The sequence below is a fragment of the Hyla sarda genome, chromosome 11 (genome assembly GCF_029499605.1).
Source record: "Hyla sarda isolate aHylSar1 chromosome 11, aHylSar1.hap1, whole genome shotgun sequence".
In the NCBI taxonomy this organism is placed as follows: Eukaryota; Metazoa; Chordata; class Amphibia; order Anura; family Hylidae; genus Hyla; species Hyla sarda.
This window is the reverse complement of record NC_079199.1, coordinates 16,067,712-16,089,340: the sequence shown is the minus strand read 5'-3', so window position 1 is coordinate 16,089,340 and position 21,629 is coordinate 16,067,712. Positions and strand designations below refer to the sequence as shown.

Sequence of the window (21,629 nt, the reverse complement as noted above, 5' to 3'; positions counted from 1 at the left end):
TTTTCCTGCATAAATTAGGTGGGCTGGAAAAGGTGGATACAGTACTAGGAGACTCTTTCCTAGGACTGTATCCACCTTTTCCAACCCACGGGAGCACCTGAAAGCTGAACTAATTTACGCAGGATAAGTCATCAACTGCCGAGCCGAGAAGTTCGTGACGAATCGAATTTACTGTAAGTTCGCTCATCTCTAAATGTTATCCTACTTGATTATGATATATAATATATATATCATAATCCAGTGGGATAAAATTATATGAAATAATATCGGACAATGTTTTTATAGCTCCCATCAGAGGGAAAAACCTTTAATCAAGATGGAGACCGGTTTTTCATACTTCTCCTCCCCCCCTCCTGGGATGTATAAAAAACAAAAATAAAGGATAATACTGTATTATTTTCTTTAATAGATCCCAGCAGGGGGAAAAGGGAAAACCTGCCAATCTCTTGTTGGATTAAGTGTTTTCCTTCTTCCCACTGATGGGATATGAAAAAAATATATATAAAACATATTTTATCATTTTCCTCAATAGATACCAGCAGGGGATGGAAGGGAAAACCTGCTGGATAATGGTCCAAAACAAAATGCTACATTCTGAACATTTTGTTACTAAATGGGGAGCTGATTGATTAAATATATATATATATATATATATATATATATATATATATATATATATATATATATATATATATATATATATATATATATATATATATAATATATAAACACACACAAGATTGTCTTATTGTGACATCCACTTGTTACAAAGTATCAAAGATAAAGCCCCATTAACCAGGCACTACAGTTAAACATAGGGGAAAAGTCCTCTACATTGCATTAAGCTGAGAGAACGCTACATTTTGTTTCTGTGAACTCTAACACCCTACGGTACAGCCATCTTGTTTTATTGTCTGAATATTAGAACTTATCTCCATTCCACAAATTACTGTAGCAGAGATCAAATATAAAAAAAAAAAATATATATATATATATATATATATAATTTTATTTTTTTTTCCTCATGAAAAGTAGCTTCTATAATGTAGCCGGATTTGGGGCTATTTTAGCATGTATGTAATATAATGCAGCTTTTATACAAATAACATTGCAAAGATTATAGGTTTAAAGGGGACCTGTCATATACATACACACATATATATATAATATATATTATAATATAATTACCGTATGCACTATTACTTCTATGTTTATTTATATAGAATGGCCAGCGAGTTCCATAGCTACAGGACTATCCGATCTTCTAGAAAATTGGGCATTCCGACTTCTGAATACTCGGCCTAGTACAGCCCTTTAGGAATCTGCTTTTTGCTCCACCCCCGCGGAGCCTACACTTGCTCTTTGCAGCAGTACTCTGCGCTGACTTAGGGTAACGGCCATTAAACAGTGTTTCCCAACCAGGATGCCTCCAGCTGTTGCAAAACTACAACTCCCAGCATGCCCGGACAGCCAGCGGCAACAGCTTAAGGCACCCTGGTTGGGAAACACTACCCTAAAGGATACTTCCTCTAAATGTGAGCAGCTGACGGCACATGACAGTGCGCCATCTATGTAAATGATGTTTTAGTTTTCCTGTATTTTTATATATATTTTTTCAGTGACAGGTCCCCTTTAAACGCGTCGTCTTTTATTTCCTCAGATCCAAGTTGTGTATATAATCGGAGTGTAACGCGTTGGCAGCGGCACTTTAATGTTGTGTATAGTTAGAAAGGTACGAACTAATTTCGGTGACGGAGCCGTTAGATTCTATAATAATGTCACGTTAACTAGGGCAACGTGACATTTTTGTTGAGATACTGCAACTCCCAACGTGCCGGAACAGCTTTCAGCCTCCTTTTTTAAGATTGCAGCAGTGTCATGTGACCTCCTGGCTTAGGGTGAAATTTATGAACTCGTATACGCGCCTAGTATCTGGCTTGCAAAAGTTAAAAATGGAAAAAAAAAATGTTTTAAATAAATAAATTAAATTAATTAAATTTGATGAATTAATTACATAAATTGTTTAAAAAAAAAAATGCATGATGGTAAGACAAATTTGCCTTGCGCTTGCAACTGTCGAAAAAGTGGTCGTGGCCTAGTATAAAAAAATAAACGGGGGGGTGGGGGGGGGGGCGGCCAACACATTTACTGTAATACAGGCTTAAAATTGGCAAATTACAGCTCAGTGTTTTCCAACCAAGGTGCCTCCAGCTGTTGCAAAAACAAAACAAACACCCAGCATGCCCGGGCACGCTGAGAGTTGTAGTTTTGCAACAGCTGGAGGCACGCTGCTTGGGAAACACTGCACTAAGGGAATGTGAATTCATATAATCTGTACAGGAAGCCTTACCGTCCATCCCTAGTGTTGTGATATATGTATATACCGTATCTCTATTTATGAATATTGAGTGTTTTCCAACCAAGGTGCCTACAGCTGTTGCAAAAACAAACACCCAGCATGCCCGGGCATGCTGGAAGTTGTCGTTTTGCAACAGCTGGAGGCCCCCTGGTGGGGAAATACTGTTAAGGCTCATAGTGTAGATTTCTGTGCGAGACTGCTGTATCAACCGGCTGGGAGTTGTAGTTCCCAGACAGCTGCAAAGCCACAGGATGTAGAGAACTGAGACATATCAGACACTAAGACAGTGTTTTCCAACCAGGGTGCCTCCAGCTGTTGCAAAACTACAACTCCCAGCATGCCCGGACAGCCAAGGGCTGTTCGGGCATGCTGGGAGTTGTAGTTTTGAAACAGCTGGAGGCACTCTGCTTGGGAAACACTGCACTAAGGGAATGTGAGTTCATATAATCTGTACAGGAATCCTTACCGTCCCTCCCTAGTGTTGTGCTATATGTATATACCGTATCTCTATTTATGAATATTGACTAGTATTTGGAAATCGTGGCTTTCACCCGCTTCTCATGCGCTGCACATGGCTACTATCCCAGACATGAAATCACGCCTAGGACTATGGAATGTTCTACCTACAGATATTTCTACGTGTTGCCGAGTATTTTATATTTATTTTTTTACATTTGTCTTTTTTTTTTCTCTTTCATGTGTCTATTTGACCCTGTTCATTTTAATGCAAAGACTATATACTCCATGTATGTTTTACCTATATATATTTTTATTGATCTATATTAATAAATAATATTTTTGGATGTTGGCGGTCTCACTTTTTTTTCCCCCCTCGTACGAGTGTTTGGTATATGGAGTGTTTGGTTTTGAGGTGTGGGAATAATCAGGGGGATGAGACTAGAGATGGGCGAACTTACAGTAAATTTGATTCGTCACGAACTTCTCGGCTCGGCAGTTGATGACTTTTCCTGCATAAATCAGTTCAGCTTTCCGGTGCTCCGATGGGCTGGAAAAGGTGGATACAGTCCTAGGAGACTCTTTCTTAGGAATGTATCCACCCTTTACAGCCCACCGGAGCACCTGAAGGCTGAACTAATTAACGCAGGAAAAGACATCAACTGCCGAGTCGAGAAGTTCGTGACGAATCGAATTTACTGTAAGTTCGCTCATCTCTAGATGATACCATCACGGATACACTCACTGCAAAGGTCCTAAAAGCGAAATATGTAAAACCAACCATACCCGTTATTTTGCTCACATAGGGCAAGCCCCCGGGGTGGAGAAAGTGTGCGTTCCCCAGCAGGCGTGACGTCACTGAAGCCTGCTAGGGGACCACTTCCGCCCTCTTCGCAGGCTGTTTCGGCTGCAGTATGAAAGTTTGGACTCATGCCAGGCCAGCATGAGTCCAAACTCTATAAGAGACTTGTGGCCGGGGACATGTAGGGAGACCCCTAGTGGTCAGTTTTTCAAAATGAAAATACACATAGAAATAAAAAAAATTTAATACATGAAATTAGAAAGTGGTTTGGAATATAGTAATATACAAAATATCAAAAGTATTTATTTATGACAGGTACCCTTTAAGGGTACGTTCACACGTTCAGTATCCTGCACATATTTGAAGCTTTGTTCACTCATTTACTTTACATTAAAATCTGCAGCATCAAATATGTGTGAATAGCCTCTTGGGGTATGTTCACGTGTGCATTTAGCTGCTGATTTTGCTACCCATTGACTTTAATGGGTAGCAAATTCTGCTGCAGAAAATGTGCAGCCAAAAATGCACATGGTAACATACCCCTAAGGTCAATGACTTAAATGTAAAAAGATAGAATGTAAATAGTTTGAGGGTTTTCTAAGAGATGCTATTTTGGAATATCTTGATAGAAATAAATAAATGACTCCATATCAGCATGGCTTTGTGAGGAGGTGAGTTCCAGACTGGACCAGGGGGAATCGCTGGATGTCGTATATCTGAATTTTTCCAAAGCATTTGATACGGTTCCACATAAAAGGTTGGTGCATAAAATGAGAAGGACTGGGCTGGGGGAGAATGTGTGTAAGTGGGTAAGTAACTGGCTCAGTGATAGGAAACAGAGGGTGGTTATTAATGGTACTTATTCTGATTGGGTGAATGTTACTAGTGGGGACCACAGGGGTCAGTCTTGGGTCCTGTTCTAATTAATATATTCATTAATGACCTTGTAGAGGGGTTGAATAGTAAAGTAGCAATCTTTGCAGATGATACTGTAAAGCGGTAAACACAATAGAGGACAGTGCACTGTTACACATGGATCTGGATAGGTTGGGTCTGGGAAGTGGCAGATGAGGTTAAACAATGATAAATGTAAGGTAATGCACATGGGGAAGAAAAATCCGGGCTGGGATTATGTATTAAATGGGAGCACACTTGGGACGACTGACGTGTAAAAGGACTTGCTCACACGGCACTGACCGACCAGGACACCATAGGAAGGATACAAATGGACTTTAATAACCAAGATGCAATGCGTTTCGCTGCACATGCGCAGCGTCTTCAGGCATAGCAAGATAGACACAACAACATGCTAATAAAGGTAAGAGTTAACCCTGTAATTGACAAAATGGAAAAGGATGTTAACCCCCTCCATACACATTTTAATACATATAGCAAGTCACCGCAGCCATTCAAGGTATGTGGTCGCTGCAGTGAATCACCACACGCCATTGCTAAGAACAATGTAAAAAAATGTTACAATATATAAAATTAACAAAATATAGATAAAATAAATGTAAAAACGTAGAAAATTCACTATAAATTTTGTGGTAACATTATTGATGTCATTACAAAGTAAAATTTGTCCCGCATAATACTAGCCTCATATGGGTCTTTGCGTGGAAAACTAAGTGTTATGGATATTTAAAGGCAGTGTCTTTAAAGGGGTATTCCACTCCCCAGCGTTTAGAACTTTGGGTGCAGACTTTGGGTTTGCCATGCCCCCTCGTGATGTCACACCCCGCCCCCTCAATGCAAGTCTATGGGAGGGGGTGTGATGGCCATCACGCCCCCCCCCCCCATAGACTTGCATTGAGGGGTCGGGGCGTGACGAGCCCTGAAGCCGGCACCCAGCTTTCGTAACTAAATGTTCCTCCTAACGCTGGGAAGTGGAGTACCCCTTTAAGGGGTTAAGAACAATTAACTCCTAAAATGCGTCGGCTCTACAGGGGATGTGTTCTTAAAATACATCCGTTTCTTATCCATGTGACCCCCCACCTGGAGGACATTCCCATACATATGGTTTTTTGTTCCTACTGAATGGCAGCTACATTGATTTCAACCTGTCTGCCACTGGAGGGAGCTCTGCACCACATTAATTACAATGACAATAATTTATAGAATTTTCACCTCTCTTGGGACAATATTTTGGGTCAGACCCAGGTAGTGTCCGACCATCTGCCAGACAGGTGTGTAATGAAGGATTATTAACATTGAAGAATGAATGTTATCAGTAAACCAAGTGTGGCAATAACTACAAACACCATTTCCTGTAGATTGGCACGAAACATTCCAGGTCCTGACATGAAACTTTCATTTTCACTTGTAAAACAGTGTTTACCATTCAGTGTGCCTGCAGCTGTTGCACAGCTACAACGTCCAGCCTGCCCAGACAGCCTATGGCTGAAACAAGTATTTGTCCCCCTATGAATCCGCTTTCTACCCAAGATTTCTACCTCCCAGGTGCCTTTTATACAGGTATCTAGCTGAGATTAGGAGCACTCTCTTAAAGGGACCGCACCAAATCTTGCCTGCATAAAACACACCTTTGCACAGAATCAATCAGGTTCCAATCTCTCCACCATGACCAAGACCAACGAGCTGTCCAAGGATGTCGGGGACAAGATTGTAGACCTACACAAGGCTGGAATGGGCTACGAGACCATCGCCAAGCAGACTAGAGAGAAGTTTATAACACTTACAGGGGTATTCCAGAAAAAAAAAAAATGGCTCCAGAAAGTTACAGATTTGTAAATTACTTCTATTGAAAAATCTTTACCCTTCCAGTAAAAAGAGAGACTGAATCTGCCCTATGTTTGGTCGGCCTCAACACTCCAGGAGGATAGCCATGTTCCTCAAACCTGACACTTACAGTAGCTCTTCCATCTGTTTGCGATATATGCTGTCATCATTATTAATTTGTTTTAACCTAATCATCTGACTGTAAGGGATACAGTTTTTGGTGTGGGTAGGGTGTGATGAGGCATAATTCAATAAGGCGTTTTTTAATATAGATTTTCTGTGGCCTGATGTGATGATTTAATTATCTACAACCTCAATTTTCACATCTTTACTGTTGTTACCAAAACATGAAGTGAGTGACATATTAACATTATTCGTAACGTTCAGGTATTTAAGATGTGAAAATGTATGTGTCTAGGACCTATATATCCCTAACAAATAGCATTTATATCTTGCTCTCTTGCTTTGGCTTCCTGCCTTGTGGAGGGGGCATGTCCATCTCTCTCCCTCACTGTGATGACTCTTCTGCTCTGAGTCTGGGAGCAGCCCAGCAGTCTGTAAATCACTGCACAGTAGTTTTTATACATACATTTTCTATCTGCTCCTAGTAAAGCTGGATGCTAATCAACAAAGATGTCACTATGTGTGTCATTCAGCTTTCACAGACTCCTAAATGTCTGATCATTCAGGAGTCAGAAAAAGCTTTGGCTGTTCAAGCATGCTGGGAGTTGTAGTTTTGCATTGCAACAGCTGGAGCTGCAGTGTTTGTAAAGCACTGTGTTAGAGCAGTGTTGTCTTTAGCTGTTGCAAAACTTCAACTCCCAGCATGCCCACACATCCTTTGTCTGTAATTTTGCAAGAGCTGGAGGCACACAGCTGGAGAATACAAAGCTCTAATACAGAGTTTTACAAAGATTGTACCCCCAGCTGTTGCAAAACTACAACTCCCATCGTGAGAGTTGTAGTTTAGGAACAGCTGAAGGCCGTAGTGGTGCAATGGTGATCTACTATACTAGATACCAACATGCTTTATGGCCGGTATCCAGTATGCTGCAAAATACAGAGTAGTCTGTCTGCATAAAGATAGATGACCCCCTAGTGGCAGCTATTTAAATTTATTTTTTAGTAAAATTGAATAAAAATAAATGTATATTTTAACCCCTTAAGGATGCAGGGTTTCTCGTTTTTTGCACTTTCGTTTTTTCCTCCTCACCTTTTAAAAATCATAACCCTTTCAATTTTGCACCTAAAATCCATATGATGGCTTATTTTTTGCGCCACCAATTCTACTTTGCAGTGACATTAGTCATTTTACCCAAAAATCTACAGCGAAACCGAGAAAAAAATCATTGTGCAACGAAATTGAAGAAAAAACGCCATGTTGTAAATTTTGGGGGCTTCTGTTTCTACGCAGTACATTTTTCAGTATAAATGACACCTTCTCTTTATTCTGTAGGTCCATACGATTAAAATGATACCCTACCTATATCAGTTGGATTTTGTCGTACTTCTGGAAAAAATCATAACTACATGCACGGAAATGTATACGTTTAAAATTGTCATCTTCTGACCCCTATAACTTTTAAATTTTTCTGTGTATGGGCCGGTATGAGGGCTAATTTTTTGCGCCGTGATCTGTCGTTTTTAGCGGTACCATTTTTGTATTGATTGGACTTTTTGATTGCTTTTTATTCATTTTTTCATGATAGAAAAAGCGACCAAAAATACGTTATTTTGGACTTTGGAATTTTTTTGCGTGTACGCCATTGACCGTGCAGTTTAATTAATGATATTTTTTTTATAGTTCGGACATTTACGCACGCGGCGATACCACATGTTTATATTTATTTTTATTTACATGGTGTTTTTTCTTTTTTTTTTATGGGAAAAGGGGGGGGTAATTTGAACGTTTATTAAGGAAAGGGTTAAATCACATTTATTAACTTTTTTTTTTACACTTTTTTTTATCAGTGTTATAACTCCCATAGGGGGCTATAACATTGCATACACTGATTGCCATCACTGTTCACTGCAAAGCCATGGCTTTGCAGTGATCACTGTTATCGGCGGTCGATTGCTCAAGCCTGAATCTCTTGAAGCAATCAATCGCCGAGGGGACACGCCAGAGGAAGGTAAGAGGACCTCCGCTCGTGTCCCAGCTGATCGGGACACTGCATCTTCACTGCGGTGGTCCCGATTAGCCCCACCGAGCAGCCTGGCAGCTTTCAATTTCGTTTTAGAAAAGGTTAATAGCATGCGGCACCGCGATTGCTGCCACACACCATTAGTCCCGGGTCCCGGCTTCAGATACATGCCGGGACCGACCCGATATGACTTGGGTCACCGTGTGAACCCGCGTTATATCTCGGGGGCCGGCCAAGGACGTAAATATGCGTCCTTGGTCGTTAAGGGGTTAAAAAGTCATCTTATCAGTAGTGCTACAAAATATAAAAGTTTTTCATAATGACGTTGCCTCTTTAATTCTTCACCTTTTGGTGAGGTCACGTGTCTTTCTTACAAAACTATATCTAAGGTTAGAAGTTCAGCAATAAATGGATTATATAGAACATTATGAACCATATATTGGATTCAAATAAAACTAATGAACTTGATTACTATATCAAGAGTAAGAGCCCCTCCATAATACCCAACTGTATCCAGCTTGGCCCAAACTGGATTGGCAGGAAAACTGGTGCCAACCTTGTCAGTTACTTATGTGTATTACAAGTAAGTAACTGATGATTTTCGGGGGTTAAACATCATTGGGCCACTATCCTGAGGATGGAAATAGGAGTAAGGGCCCCTCCATAATACCCAACTGTATCCATCCTGGCCCAAACAGTGTATTGTTAGGAGAACAGGTGCCAACCTTGCCAAATATAATTGGGAATTTTAAGTGGTTAAACACCATTGAGCCACAAACCTAAGCGTGGAAATATAGAGTAAGGGCCCCTCCATAATACCCAAATGTATCCAGCCTGACCCAAAAATCGGGTGGCAGGAAAACAGGTGCCAACCTTGCCAGTTGCTTATGTGTATTACGAATAACTGATGATTTCAAGGGATTAAAGAGGTTATCTAGGAATAGAAAAATAGAGCTAATTTCTTTCAAAAACAGCTCCACGTCTGTCTCCAAATTGGGTGTGGTTCTGTAGCTCAGTTCCATTGAAGTGAATGGAGCCAAGATATAATACCAGACACAACCTGGAGACAGACATAGAGCTGTTTTTGAAAGAAATTTGCTCTGTTTTTCTATTCCTGGATAACCCCTTTAACCCCTTAAAATCATCACTTATTCACAATACACATAAGCAACTAGCAAGGTTGGCACCTGTTTTGCTGCCAATCCACATTTTAAGCCAGGCTGGATACAGTTGGTTATTATGCAAGGGCCCTTACTCTTTATATATTTTTACTCCTGCGTTAGTGGCCCAATGGTGTTTAACCCCTTAAACTCCATAATTATTTAAAATGAAAAAAAAATGTAAGTAGTTGGCAAGGTTGGCACCTGATTTCTTGCCAACCCACTTTTTGGGCCAGGCTGTATATATTTGGGTATTATGCAGAGGCTCTTGCTCCTTCTATTCCAATCCTCAGTTTAGTGGCCCAATGATATTTAACCTCTATAAATCATCAGTTACTTCAAATTCAAATTACACATAAGCAACTGGCAAGGTTGGCACCTGTTTTCTTACCAATCCACAGTTTGGGCCAGGCTGGATTCAGCTGGGAACTACGCAGGGGTCCTTACCCTTTTAATTCCCACCCATAGGTCAGTGGCCCAATTGTGTTTAACCCCTTGAATTCCTCAGTTACTTCAGTTCAAAATGCAGAAAATGTAAGTAGCTGGCAAGGTTGGCACCTGTTTTTTTTGCCAATCTACTCTTTGGGCCAAACTGGATACAGTGGTTTATTGTGTAAGGGCCCTTACTCTTTCAATTCCCACCCTTAGGTCAGTGGCCCATTGATATTTAACCCATTGAAATCCTCAGTCACTTATTCAAAATGATGATTTTGCCACCTAGTTTCTTACCAATCCACCAATCCACTTACTCATTTTCCTTCCTTAGGTAAGTGGCCCAATGGTGTTATTAGTGGCCCAATGATGAAATTATCAGTTACTTATTCATAATACACATAAGCCACTGGCAAGTTTGCCACCTGTTTTCTTGCCAATCCCTTTTTTGGGCCAGTTAGGTATTATGGAGGGGCCCTTACTATTAATATTTCCATCCTTAAGTTTGCGGCCCAATGGGGTTTTACCCCTTGCAATCACCAGTTACTTATTCAAAATGAAAAAAACGTAAATAGTTGGGAAGGTTGGCATCTGTTTTCCTGCCTATCCACTTTTTGGGCCAGCCTGTAAACAGTTAGGTGTTATGGAGGGGCCCTTACGCTTTATATTTCCATCCTTAGGTTAGTGGCCCAATTTAACCCCTGATTATTTTTCTGGATCTGATTGTTCCCAAATAATAATTAACATTTATGTTTAAAAAACAGGTTACTGCAGAGGAAAAAGAGGAGAAAAGGTTTATTTGTCATAGTAATGTATAAGAAAATGCTCAAATAAGAAACCAACTTCAGCCTCATGTTGAACTATGGGCAGAATCCCGAGAAGCGCATTGACACAACTACCGGTGTGTGGGCAGATACACAGGATCAGCCGGGCGTCCGACCTCTGCTTGAAATAGTTGGGTGATAGTAGTAACGAATCAAGATGAACTCCCTGTGAAGCCTCTGAAATACCAGACGACACCTGGGAGACAGCAATTGTAAATGGGACGTCTCTAGATGGCGCTCCTGGTCCTGTAGGAAGAAAGGGTTAACCTAACCCCATTGAGCGGACAGGACTAGAAAATAATATGGACATGATGGTCCTGACAAAGAGAGCAGCACGCTCCCTTCGTTGTCCCTGGCAATAAGTCATATATATTATTATTTTCTTGTCTTGTCCGTTCAATCGGGTTAGATTAACCCTTTCTTCCTACAGCCAAAGAAAAAATGAAAGAAACAAAAAAGACAGCAGGGAGCGCCCTTTGTGAGGACTGAGGCAGGATGAGGCAGTAATAAAATCAGGCTCCTTACCCTTAGGTATTGCGCTCAGAGTACAACACCTACAGTAGCGTTGGGAAAGTTAAGGTTTGGGGCAGCCGCCACAGGGAAATACCGGAGATGACACCGTCAGTCCGGTATATTGATGAAAATCAGAAGGATATGAAAACTTGCTTCCCTAGATGAAGGCGCTTGCTCCAGGAGAGGTATTAAAATTTATTATTATGTTGGCAACGCGTTTTGATCCTGAACTAAGATCTTCATCAGACAGCCTGACGAAGATCCTAGTACAGGATCGAAACGCGTTACCAACATAATAAAAATTGTTCAATACCTCTCCTGGAGCAAGCGCCTTCATCTAGGGAAGCAAGTTTTCATATTCTTCTGATTTACAGCAAAAGGAAAGAGCTTTATTGATCATCAGTCATTACAAGTCATACGATAAAGTACAATCACACAAAGCATGACGGTAAAATACACAGCAAATTTTCCCTCTGCTATAAGAAGCGCCATCTAGAGACGTTTTATTTTTGCTTATTGGCTCCCGGCAGATGTGAGTTCACAGTACGTTCATCTTAGTTCACATCCACAATACAAAGAGTGGTTGAGACTGCAAATGACCCTGGGCCTCAACTGCATCATGGGAAGGGGATCCAGCTGAGCATCACCCGATCTACAGCAGTGCTAAGGAATAGCACAGTGAGGAGGGTAGGGCGAGTATAGGGCGTAACCTCTGAATCTGTTTATGTACCATTATCTGCGCAGAGATTAGTTTCATGTTCACTGCTAGATCTACAGATCCTCCTGTAAGTATATGATAAGTATATGACCCTGTGCCTTATATATTCTATTATTTTATTATAATCTGTGTACCCATCTATATATGTATGCATCTATGTATGTACAGTATGTATGTATGCTTCCAGGTATGTATGTATGTATGTATGCACAGTATGAGTGCATCTTTGTATCTATCCATGTATGTATATATATATATATATATATATGTATGTATGTATGTAGGCATGCATACTTCTAGGAATCTGTCCATGTATGTATGTATTTTATATGTGCAACTTTATTTATCCATGTATATACGTATATGTGCTTCCAGATATCTAACCATGTATGTGCATTTATACTGTATAGTGTGCATCTTTTTTATCCATGTATTATGTATGTGTGTAATTATATATGTGTATGGAATGTATGTACATACATACATACTTACGTGCGTACGTATATGTATGTATGTATGTATGTATCTATCCATGTGTGGTGACCCACTGTGTATGGCGGGACCAAAGGGTGAAGCGGTGTAGGTGGAGGGGCAAGATAGTATTAAAGGGGTTATCCAGGAAAACATTTTTTTTATATATATATGAAATGGCTCCAGAAAGTTAAACAGATTCGTAAATAAAAAGTAAGATATGTGCAGCTCACAGAAATAATATGCGAGGTTAACTGAGAAATTCTCACACCCTGATGAGAATTGGAGAGAAAATATGAAAAATATAGAATACTCAGTCCTCAGTTATATCACTCAGAAAAGTGTATGATGGATGGATGGATGGATGGATGGTTGAAATGAAAAATATATAGACTTCCAGACCAATAAATGTTTATAAAATATAATAAAGAAAACAGAAGTTCCTAAAAAGATCACAGCCCTAGGGCCCTGCGGCTGTGAAACAATGTTAAAACTATGGTATAAATTTCTATCACAAATAGTAAATAAGCCCTGGAGATTATAGCGCTCTCATATATTAAACATTCACAGCCATATCAATCAATGACATTAGCAGAATAGGGATTATATGGTATAACCCTGTGGAGCAATATGGCAACAATGTAACAATGAAATAATGTATCTGTATAGCAGCTGATGAATTTAAAAACCTGTAGAGAAAATTGGCAAATGGATAAAAAAGAAATCAGTCTTTGTAACTGTCTGATGCATCAAAAACAATCCGGTAAGGAGAAATGGATACTGGATATTGTAACAAAGAAAGGTTAAGTTCTGTGCAGGGAGATTTTAATCTCGTACACCACACGTAGAGGCTGGGAGCTCGGCTAAAGGGACCTGCTGTGACAATGGGACCAAAAGACACAGGCCCTTGCGTGCCACTCACCCACTCCGCGCGGGTCCCGATGTCTGGGGTATTCTGCTCTAGCTAAGAGCGGCAGGAGCACCGGCAAGTGCAGCCGCCACCGCTGCGAGCTCCCGGCATGTGACATAGCGGGTGGATGGTCACGTGTCTGGCAATCAGCTGGTCAGATGGATGCGGCCGGCTCCGTGATGTTACAAGAACGGTAAAACCTCTATACTTGGGTTGATATTGGTGTGTAGAGTGTCCTCAGCAGAGACAGATCTCTGTAATCCGGCAGACGTTAGTGGATCCAATAATGAGTCCAATAGTCCGGTATATCCGATAGTGTTTTTTTGGGAAACGGAATCACACGAACGGTATCTCCGCTATTTCAATGGCTAGGTAGTGAAAGGAGGGTCCACAACCAGGTTATGGTTTAACGGAGGCTTTACTGAGTTTAGATAGATGGTATTATCTTCACAGCTAGGCCAGAATCCCAGAGAGGTGACCAGGAACCCAGAAGGACCTCACAGCCTGCTGGAACCAATTATACTTGTAATTGACTTTAGATAATTATCTTGAGGCTTGACTTTAGACTGGACTTGACTATGGGTAGTGACAGCAGACATAGACTTTTGACCTACTGGAATGACTGTAGATTTGAGGCCTTCCAGGTGCTGGTCACCACGCCCCCTCCCATAGACTTGCATTGAGGGGGTGTGGCTGCGACCTCACGACTCCCGCAGCCTGCTCCAAGCATTCTAAATGAACGCCAGGTGTTGCTCAAAGATCGCGGGGTCCCGCCGCTGTGCAACACCCGCCATTTGTTTAGATCAGACATCTTATCCCCTATCCATTGGATAGGGATAAGATGTCTAGGGGAGGAATACCCCTTTAAGGACTCCATTTTTTTCCTTATGCCATAAGTTTTCTATTGCGGGTAAATGTCAGGAAACTAATTACAAACTTCTTACTAGGTGGTATAGGTTCCCTGACACCTCTGTCCATTTTAGGAAGTGTTCAGAGCAGGAGCAAATCCCCATAGAAAGCCTATCCTGCTCTGGACAGTTCCTGACATGGACAGAGGTGTCAGCAAAGAGCACTGTGGAAAGGCAGAAAGGAAATTCAAAAAGAAAAGAACTTCCGGTGGATCATAACAGCAGCTGATAAGTACTGGAAGGATTAAGATTTTTTTAATAGAAGTAATTTACAAATCTGTTTAACTTTCTGGCACCAGTTGATTAAAAAGAAATTTTTTTTTTCCACCGGAGTACCCCTTTAAGGGAGCTAATTTTATGGAACCTCTGTCATAAACAGATTTGTTTTATTATGTTTCTCTTTCTTTTGGATTTTAAAATCAATGATTGTCATTTCAATAGTTTCCTGTTGTTTAAAGGGAACTTTATTCTCCCCAGAGGGGTATCTGGGGATTTGCTTTATGCTTTGTTTTAATAACCTTGGTGTTGTTCTCACATTTGTCTTTTTATTTAATTTTTTATCTTTTATATAATTCTTATTATGAATTTGCTTTCAGATTACATAAGCTTATGTTTATGTTTTTAGTTTTCCCTTCTTCCCCTTCTTTTTTTTTTCCATTCCTGTAACCCTTTTTCTTATTTCAATAAACTTTTTTTTAGACTGATCATTAACAATGTCTCCTGTATAATAAAGGGGAAGATTAAGTCAATTTATTTAAAGGGGTACCCCACTGGAAAAATTTTTTTAAATCAACTGGTGCCAGAAAGTTATACAGATTTGTAAATTACTTCTATTTAAAAAATCTTAACTTCCAGTACTTAGCAGCTGCGGCATGTTCCACAGGAAGTTCTCTTCTTTCTGAATTTCCTTTCAGTCTGACCCCAGTGCTCTCTGCTGACACCTCTGTCCATTTTAGGAACTGTCCAAGTACAAGCAAATCCCCATAGCAAACCTCTCCTGTTCTGGACAGTTCCTGATACGGACAGAGGTGTCAGCAGAGAGCACTTTGGTCAGTCAGAAAAGAACTCCAGAAAGAAATACAACTTCCTGTGGAGCATGCAGCATCTGATAAGTACTGGAAGGATTGCGATTTTTAAATAGAAGTAATTTACAAATCTGTATAACTTTCTGGCACCAGTTGATAATAAAAAATGTTTGTTTTTTTTCCCAGTGGAGTACCCCTTTAATATTATTTCCGTTTTTTCCTGTTTGTAATCTTGTCATCTATACACATGGACATTGTTGTTCTCTTTTCCCTTTGTACCTCAGCTTTATCAGGAATGTCAGTTTTAGTATGTAATGGGAGAGTAGATTTTTTTTTAATTCTTTTTTACAATATTTTGCTGTAACAGGAAATAAAATGCTGAGATGGAAAAAGGCACCGAGAGACCAAGAGAAAATAAATAAAGAGGAAGAAAACAATCCAGATGGTCAGAAATCTTTTTTTGGATGGCGGAAAGGTAACAAAAAACTAGATTACCATCATTTCCATTCCCCCTCCCATAGACATGAATGGGGTAACGTGATGTCACAACCACGTCCTTCCAACCCCAGCGTGCTGAACATGAATGTTCAGTATGTCGGGTGCCGGCACAGAGAACGTGGGGGTCCCGGTGGCCGGAACCCCCGCGATCAGACATCTTACCTCCTATCTTTGGATAGAGGATAAGATGTCTAGTGGCGGAGTACCCCTTTAAGGTGGGCATGCTAAAGCATTTGTGAGATATACTCCATTGCAACTTGTGCCCTGTCACTAATGTGATAGCCTGGGGGAGTAGGGTATATGGGGTGTAGCTGTGCGGCGACTAAAGGGTGCCTGGTTAACCCTTTCTATTCGTGACGCCAGGGTGAGGGCTCCTCTGTAATGCTTGTCCTACCGCCACCCTTCCCAAGAGCGATAGGGAGGTATAGAATCATTGAATGTCCTCAACCGGAGAGTTTGCTGAAAACAGTCGGAACTTTACTGAAGATTTTATGCAAGCTCCATAACTGGAACAGTCTCTAGTCGTGCAAAGTCTCTTAGAGATTGACAGTGGTTGGGACCTTAAGCGTTTTAGAGTCCGTAGACTGATGTGCGCTGTTCCACTGGATTTAGGGGATTTAGTTGTGGTCCAGTAGTCACGGGGATTAGTAGTTAGCGGGGATTAGTTTAGAACTCACGGATTAGTTTAGGCTGAGGCCGGTAGGTTTTCTGGCCTAGCTTGTCTTTGAAAGTTGCGCAGATCCGTCCTGCTAGTCCGGCATCCACGAGAGCAGCAACCCAAGAGAGCGATAATTGGCTACAGCCCCCTTATATGGGCAGGGGCTGGACTAGAGCTAATTGGTCCAATACTTCTGCCAATCACCTTCACATAGGATTATGGGTAAACATGTGACCCAAGGACCTCCAAAGGTCCTCCAACATACCATAGAGGAATTAACATAGTCACATGACCGAAGGTCCTGCAACGCTAATAAGCTAAGTATACTATACATTATATTAAAGATACACATTATTAAATATGTACACATAAACATTATAAAAGTAGAAAAGAAGAGAGGCGACTATATGACAATTTTTTTAACTTACTTTTGCTTACATGCGACCTATTTATCAAATAGTTGCACGACCTTGATAAATGAATCACACGTAAGCAAAACCTGGGCGGAGTCTTGCGTCGCTGCGCTGAGGCCGGCGTTTAAGTCAGGAAGGAAGACAGCGCAGCACCAACAGGCACACAATAGTGAAGCCACAAAAAAAAAAAAGAAACGGTTCGGTACATTACCCACCCCAAAATGTGCATGAAGCTGTATTACTATGGATGTTTCTTTTTTTAAGGAAACATTTTAGTGCCACTTATGGGTTATTTACAAAGTCTTTAAAAATTCTTACACAATTATTTTGTGCTTTATTCTATTTTAACACAACATTAGTTTTAAAATTTAGTGGGTACGCCAGCATGAACGTGTCCAAAAATTTACAAGGTGTGCAGTGTTTATTTTCAACCTTAAAATTAATAGAGTTATTAGTTATATAATTATTATTAAAATTATAATTGTTCTATAATTAACATTAACATTAATGTAGTAGCTTTGTGTCATGATGCAGAACAAGAACATTTGTTAAAGAGGGTGATAATTTCCTTTTCTGCGGACGTATGCACTTTCTGTAAGCCAGGTTGGACCTGGATTACATATGCAACTTTTAAATGGAGATGCAACTTTTTTTCTTCATAAATGGCGACTGTCGCATTTGATAAATACATATTGCTTTGGAATAAGCAAAAATCAAAAAGTGGCAGCATGTATAGAAAAGGCGCAAGTGCTACAGAGCTTGATAAATCTCCGTCAAGATGTTATTTTGCAATATTAAAAGTCACTGCCATTTTTTATGTAGATTTTTTGGGATGATATGTTCTTGTCCCTATTCACACCATTGTGGTTTAAGTGTATTGTTTTTGTTAGTTTCTAAATTGGTTATTTTTTTCTAACTTGTTTGTTTTGTCCTTAGAAAGGACAATTGCAGTAAATTAAACTTATCTCCTATCAACAAGATAGGGGATAAGGGTCTGATCGAGATCTCCCAAACTGGGCTCCGGCATTATGGCGCAATGCGCCAGCTAATGCATGTGGCTTTGAGCTCACTAAGCTCGACGGACATGCCCCCACCATACAACTCTATTGGAGAAGTGTGGTGCACGAGCGCTGCATCTTCGCCTCTCCCATAAAGAGACATAGAGACGGCGTGTCGGCTGCAGCATCATGCATCCCGACCTCCTATCCCGACCTCCTATCCCGTCCTCCTTTCCCATCCTCCTATCCCGTCCTCATATCTCGACCTTCTATCCCGTCCTCCTATCCGTCCTCCTATCTCGACCTCCTATCCTGACCTCATATCCTGACCCGTAATATGTGTACCAGGTATTGAAATATCTCCAGCCGTACGGAAGTTATGGGGATACATACATTTCCCATTGATTAGCATGGAACTTTAAACAAAAAACCCGACCCTCACAAATGGGGGATAGTTAAGGGTTAAATTAACTATCCTATATTTTAAGTGGATATATAAGTAACATGTGGCCAAGTATTATCGAAATATCTCCAGCCGTTTGGAAGTTGGGGGTGAGTAAGGGTTAAATCACCTATCCTATGTTTGTTGTTGACATATAAGTAACATGTGGCCAAGTTTCATGTTAATATCTTTAGCCGTTTGGACGTGATGCTGGAACATACATACATTCATACATACATACACACATACACACATACATACATACACACATTGAGTTTTATATACAGTAATCCCTCGAGATGCGATGGCCTCAACATACATTATTTTCAACATACGATGGCCTCTCAGAGGCCATCGTAGGTTGAAAGCAGTATCGACATACGATACTTTTTGTCGGGCCATCATTAAAATGTGCGGTCCTCCGGTAGCGCTGGCTGCCGCAGCTGCTACCGGACTACCGCTGGGCTATTAAGCAGGTTTACAGTACATACCGGTGCATGCCGGTGCAGCTAACCCCTGTGGTGCCGGTGCAGCCTCCTTGCGGCGCGCGGATCCTCACTGTCATGTGACAATGTATTGTCACATGACAGTGACGTTGCCGGCCTGCGCCTCAGTCGAGGAGCGCCGCCGGGAGAGGAGCTGGTGAGTGCTCATTTGCACGGCAGCGGCAGCGTTAACCCCTCACCCCATGGCAGCGGCAGCATTATCGCTGCCGCGGGGTGAGGGGTTAACGCCGCCGTTGCCATGGGGTGAGGGGTTAACTTAACTCTTCACCCCATGGCAGCAATAAAACTGCCGCGGGTTGAGGGGTTAACGCTACCGCTGCCATGGGGTGAGGGGTTAACCTAACTCTTCACCCCAAGGCAGCGGCAGTGTTAACACCTCATGCAGCGGCAGCGATAAAACTGCCGCTACCATGGGGTGAAGAGTTAAGTTGACCCCCTCACCCCATGGCAGCGGTAGCGTTAACCCCCCTCTCTTAAGCGCAGCACAAATCCCCAGGCTCGGCCCATAGCCCCACCAGGCTCTGCCCATAGCCCCACCAGGCCCGGCCCATAGCCCCACCAGGCCCAGCCCATAGCCCCACCAGGCCCGGCCCAAAGCCCCCACCTCGGGCCTGGCCCAAAGCCCCCACCTCGGGCCTGGCCCAAAGCCCCCACCTCAGGCCTGGCCCCTGGTTGAAATTTCATGGACTCAGGAACCAATTACCAGTTTTCCATAGACATATGTACTCAACATATGATTGTTTCAAGATATGATGGTCCTCCCGGAAACAATTACCATCATATGTTCAGGGACCACTGTATATAGATTTGTGGTCGGGTTTGCTAAGTTTCATGGCGGGGTCCTATGTTTCACAGCCTTTTGTAATATATATCTTGTCTCGGCATAGACATACTGTATAAGATATGAGACATGTACAAAGTAATTAGAAATGGATAAGATGTATAGCGTTTTTTTGGTTTTGTGAGTTTTTTGCAGTGAAGTCACATGGGTTAGGAAAAAAAATGTGTCTATTTATGACCTTTACTTTGAATATTTGGACGGAAGAGGGTTAATCCCCAGGCAGCAGGTGGGAAACATTTTGGGGATTTCTCCTCATTTCTCCATATAAGTGAATCTTTGTCATTATAGTTGTATGGCTAAGGTTGAGCACATCTACCGAAACGCGTCACCTGTACTTCTGCATCCTTATGTGTCTGATAATTTGAAATAAAATTCAAGGTTTTATCCAGGAAGCTGGGCTGGACATTTTCTTTTTGCGAAAATTTTTTTTTAAGAAAATGAATTCTATAATACTAATCATATTTTTAAAAATAATAGATAAAAAGAAGAAAAAAACTAATATTATTGAGATGCCGCCATTGCTTACACAAGACCATCCTGGTAAGTCTATTGTATTAGTCACACTAAAAATGTACTTGTACTTTAAAAAGAATTTTATAAACTGGCATGAGTCCAAACTCTCATAGTGCAGCCAGGACACTGACGGGCATAGCGCAGCTCCCTGCCTGTCAATCAGACAGACAGGAGTGAGTGCCGTGCATGGCGCACCTCAGCTACATTGAACACTGCCTGCAGTGAGGAAGCTTTGAAAAGCGCATTATAAGGGAAATACTGTGCGAAAATGAAAAAGAAAAACTTGTTCTTTTTTGCCCCCTGTATACATCAGTAAACTCATTATTAGCATGTAATGGGAGTGAAGATTTTTTAACATATTTTTTCATTTTGATAATGTTTTGCTGTGACAGCTAAAATGAAGAGACTGAAAAATGGAACAAGTGACCAAAACGAAATATATAAAGAGGAGGAAAACGATTCAGATGATAAAAATGAACAGAACAGGAATATAAATGAAAAAGATAAAAAGAAAGGGATGAAATTTGACAAATACATGTGGTGGAAAGGTAACATACAACAAGATTACCAGAATTCCCATTATCACTATTATATCGTTTTTCTTTTCTTTTTTACATCAGGAAAGAAGAAATCAGACAGAAATGAGACGCCATCATTGCTTACAACAGACCATCCTGGTAAGTCTACCTATTGTATTAGTCACACTAAAACTGGACTTGTACTTTAAAAAGACCTTCCCGGTTTTGTAGAGATTAAACCCTTCAGAGTGGTGATAAGGGTGAGTACACACACAGGACTTCCTTATCCTTACTTCTCTGGCCAATCACAACAAAGCACCTACACCTTTTGGTTACTTTCTAGGTGATAGGCTGAACTGTAAGGACATGTGCCTTTGTTTAGCCTTATAAACAATGTTACTATTAGAATAAAAATTAAAAGTAACCCTAGTAAATAGATAAGATGGGACATGCACCCACTGATATACTACACAACAGAGCTCCCCCTAATCTATTAATAGCCAATAGGGCCTCCTCCAGTCTATTGTTCCCACATAAGGGGAGAGATTGGGAGACTGGCTTGATTCATATCTACAAGGTAACCCCCAGCTTTCTTAAAGGACACTAAACATGTCTTAGAAATAGTGGATCAGATGAAGTGGTCTGAACAATATTCATGGGCCACCTATGATGTTACCGCGCTCTATCCCTCCATACCATGACAACAAGGATTGAAAGCCTTATCATCTGGACACCCATAGCAGATACACCCCTGATCGGAAGGAATTTATCATTTTGTCCA

At 41.0% G+C, this 21,629-nt stretch overlaps 1 protein-coding gene across 7 annotated transcripts in view; it reads left to right on the top strand.

Annotated features, from left to right (window-relative positions):
- Window positions 1-4,256: 4,256 nt before the first annotated feature.
- Window positions 4,257-21,629, top strand: part of LOC130295119 (tumor necrosis factor alpha-induced protein 2-like) — a 43,600-nt gene continuing 26,227 nt past the window's right edge. Inside the window, exons 1-5 of one of the 7 annotated variants that reach the window (XM_056545465.1) lie at window positions 10,071-10,194; window positions 15,829-15,936; window positions 20,295-20,357; window positions 20,723-20,878; window positions 20,951-21,007. In XM_056545465.1, the coding sequence (XP_056401440.1) occupies window positions 15,837-15,936; window positions 20,295-20,357; window positions 20,723-20,878; window positions 20,951-21,007 (376 nt within the window). In that variant the 5' untranslated portion in view covers window positions 10,071-10,194; window positions 15,829-15,836. Of the gene's footprint in view, window positions 4,375-10,043; window positions 10,195-12,160; window positions 12,215-15,828; window positions 15,937-20,294; window positions 20,358-20,722; window positions 21,008-21,629 lie in introns of those variants that run through there. The other 6 variants (XM_056545461.1, XM_056545460.1, XM_056545458.1 and 3 more) reach the window with 6 other exon arrangements.